At 37.1% G+C, this 3567-nt stretch overlaps 1 protein-coding gene across 2 annotated transcripts in view; it reads left to right on the top strand.

Annotated features, from left to right (window-relative positions):
* The window catches only part of LOC106937720 (voltage-dependent calcium channel gamma-3 subunit-like), an 8605-nt gene extending 5496 nt beyond the window's left edge, over window positions 1-3109 (top strand). For both annotated transcript variants that reach the window (XM_015019371.1, XM_015019370.1), the window contains exon 3: window positions 1517-3109. In XM_015019371.1, the coding sequence (XP_014874857.1) occupies window positions 1517-2082 (566 nt within the window). In that variant the 3' untranslated portion in view covers window positions 2083-3109. The remainder of the gene's footprint in view (window positions 1-1516) is intronic.
* Window positions 3110-3567: the final 458 nt, after the last annotated feature.

The raw sequence follows: 3567 nt of genomic DNA, 5'->3' as shown, positions 1-3567 counted from the left end.
AAAAAAATTGAGTTGGTGTCATTTAAAAAAAATTGAGTTGAGTTTGAGTATTATTTTTAAGTCAAGAAAACTAATTAGGTTTAGAGTTTGTAAGTAATCATAAGTGTTTTTTGCAGCAAATTTGAATGTGTTTTATTTTGCCAATAATTTTGAATTCTGATAAAAGCTATATACTTTTAATTTTTGATTTAGCATTTTCTGCCTAGTGCTGTTATATAACTATTGTTTTGTTTTCCCACAAATTAGTGACTTACAGCAGTTAGAGCAGCAGTTTGTTTTTACGAAGGAACTAGAAACATTGTTTCATACTGGCAGCTCCTCCAGTCAAAGCTGTGTTGATTGTAAAAAGTATTTCCTTTAATATATATTTTGTTTCTTGATATGTTTTTTTTATCATAGACTTAAAGTAACATAAGAATGGAAACATTATAAAATGATTAGCTACAGACATCTTTGTTATGCTGGTGATATGTGGATAACAACGCTACAGGAATTAAATCACATAAAAACCATCAGTAAAGCTCCATCCTTTTTCGAAGCAGAGTTAAATTAGTATGTCGTTACAACTTACTCAACATCATTAAGTTAGTCAAGTTGGATAAACATATGATGCACAGCTTACACATACTAACATTTTTGAGTTGTGTAAATTTGATTTTTGTATAATTTGTATAATTTTTTAAGTAAAATCTGCTTATCTGATTTACAGTGTAGTTACTTAGTTTATTTAAGGCAATCGTTTTCCAAGATTTTCCTAAGTATACTGTACTGTGTTCAGGTTAGTATGTTAAGTAAATAAAACGTAAAACCAATAGTTATACTTACATTTTTCAGGGCAATCTGTTTCCAAAACATTTTTAAGTAAAGTCAACCTGTCAAATTTTAGAGGGTACCAAGCTTCTGCCTCACAGAGCAGTCCTCTCCCATAACCCCCCACTCAGCTCCTTCAGACAAGCCAGCAGCAAATCTGCAAATACCTCACAGAGACTGAGCTCAGAGCAGCACTGGTAAAAACGTTCTTAAAGGGTTTCATAGAGGAGCCATGTTGTAATGTTGTAATGACTTCCTGAAGACTGAGTTTCATAAAAAGCAGGAGTTTTTAAAGAGGCAGAGACAAAATTTCAAGGTGTTAAATTAGGAAGTAAAATTTATTTTAATTTGATATTTATAGATTTTTTTCTATAATAACTGAAAGTTAACATACTGATTATGCTATAAAATGACACCATGGACTTGAAAAATACATAACTCTGTCCCTTTAAACTTGTCCACATCTGTATTCCTGAGCTGTCTGTTGTGCTGGTTGTTCTAAATGATGCTGTTTGGTCACCGATGTTCTCTAACAAACCTTTAAAGACTTCACAGATTTTATTTGTGACTTCTTAAGACAATTGGTAGTTTTTATTTAGGTGTATGAGTGTAAAGGAGCAGGATCAACTAAAATGTTTGCCACATTTTTCAGAATTTCATTGCCAGAACGTTAAACTCCTTGTTCTGCCTCTATCACCCTGTACAGGTCTCAGTAACATCATTGGCATCATTGTGTACATATCAGCCAACTCTGGGGACCCCAGTCAGAGTGACAACAAGAAGAGCTATTCCTATGGTTGGTCGTTTTATTTTGGAGCTCTGTCTTTTGTGCTGGCCGAGATGGTGGGTGTCCTGGCAGTACATGTGTTTATAGAAAAGCACAGGCAGCTTCGCACCAAAGGCCAGCCCTCGCTCATGAAGCCTCCAGTCTCCCGAAACTCATCATCATACCGCAACCGCTACTACAGTCGCAGCAGACGCTACAGCTACCGCAGCAATCAAAGCACAGCAGACTCGACCTGCCATGGTTACCAAACATCACTAGTACATGACCAGGAGCCAAGCATCTCAGCTGAATCTAAAGTCACCATGGTGGCTGGTCTGCCTATGCCAATGACGATGGGCTCAGAGTTTATGCTGTATGCTTTAGCTTCACCGCTAAAGCAGAGTAAGATTGACTTGGGGGTGGAGGACTTGACAACTGCAGCCCCTCACAACATAGACATGCTGCCGGGAAACTGTGTGTCCAATCGAAGAACCACTCCTGTCTGAGCAACACAGGGTTGATAATGGGCAAAAGACAGTCATCTCTTGGACCTCTCGACACGAGCAGAGTGCAGACTTTTTTGTTGATCAAATATTTACTTCAGATGCAGACTGGATAATTTTTTCTTTGATTTATAACAGTAAAGCAGTCAGGAAGAGCACAGTTTAATATCCATTCATTTTGCAGTAGCTTGTGTTGCTAAGGTACATCAGCTGACACCAGAAATGTACATGTACTGGGTAGGAGAGTACAACCATGTTTCTCACTTTCTGACATTTAACTGGACAAAAATATTCCTGATTTTGGTTATTTATGATTGCCAAATCATTTCTTTTTGCTTAATATTAGAATAATGAGATATTCTTGCTTTCTGTAAATTCAGAAGTTTTGTTATTAAGCTATTTAGAAAAGCCCAGATGATGATGACATAACTTTGTAAGCTCTTCTATGTTAATTCACAACATTTGTGTTAAATGAAGATACAACTATGAGTGTTGTATTTTAAGGACAACACTCAAACCCACTGCTTCCTTGTGTGGCACCATGGGAAAAATATAAAAATCAGCGAAGATATCAGGAAGTGTGGTTCGTTCTCGGGTTCAGTGAAAGAACTCCATTTTTCTCTTCAAACATTTACATGCAAGTGTTATGGATATATGATTGTTTTCCTCTGTCTCTTTTATCTGCACACACCCACACCCACACATACACACAATGCTGCATGCTTTCAAAAATATAACATATTAGAATGGAGATAGTCACACATAAACAAAAAGTTAGGGTGCAGAATGATAAGATTAAAGAAGACTCGCGCTACACTTTGTTTCAGTTGGAGTCACCCCTAAAGTTAGCTGAGTGGAGCCCAGCCCTGGATGGTGAATGTATCTCTGTATTTGTAACATTTGTATGACATGTAACATTTGATCATTTTCAGCATTAAAGCCTGTTTTATACTTAAACAATTCTTATTATTCCTCAAGATAATTCTGAATTGGTAAATAGACCTGAGTGTTGCAAGGAAGGGAAAAGGGTGCAACAGAACACATGTATAAAAACCACTGTAGTTTTCAGTCAACATTCCATTCAGGGAAAGAGCAATTTCTGTTGCAGGGATAAACCTGTCTGGTTGTATAATTGTCTACATCAACACAAGAACACACACATCTGCACACACACACGTGCACACACACACACTTGTGTGTGTGCGCAAGTGTGTGCTTCAGCTTGTAAAACTGCTGAAGCTGGTTAGAAAGTTTTATTGCCCAGAGTGAAGCAAATCCTGCACAAACATGGGCTGAAAGGTCACTCAGAGAAGAAGAAACCATTGCTCCAAAAGGAACATACAAAGGCCAGCTGCATGTGCACTCAGGGACAAATTCATTAATTTTTGGAGATGTACTTCAGTCTGGTAAAACTTATATTAAAGGGGCAGTATTATGTAAAATTGTTTGTTTTTTAGTTTTACATCATGTTATTACGGAGCCCCCCAG

Source organism: Poecilia latipinna, unplaced genomic scaffold, assembly GCF_001443285.1.
Source record: "Poecilia latipinna isolate Pla-1442-1.1 unplaced genomic scaffold, P_latipinna-1.0 Scaffold2422, whole genome shotgun sequence".
NCBI lineage: Eukaryota > Metazoa > Chordata > Actinopteri > Cyprinodontiformes > Poeciliidae > Poecilia > Poecilia latipinna.
The sequence above is the reverse complement of the archived record's forward strand: the minus strand, read 5'-3'. Positions and strand labels throughout refer to the sequence as shown.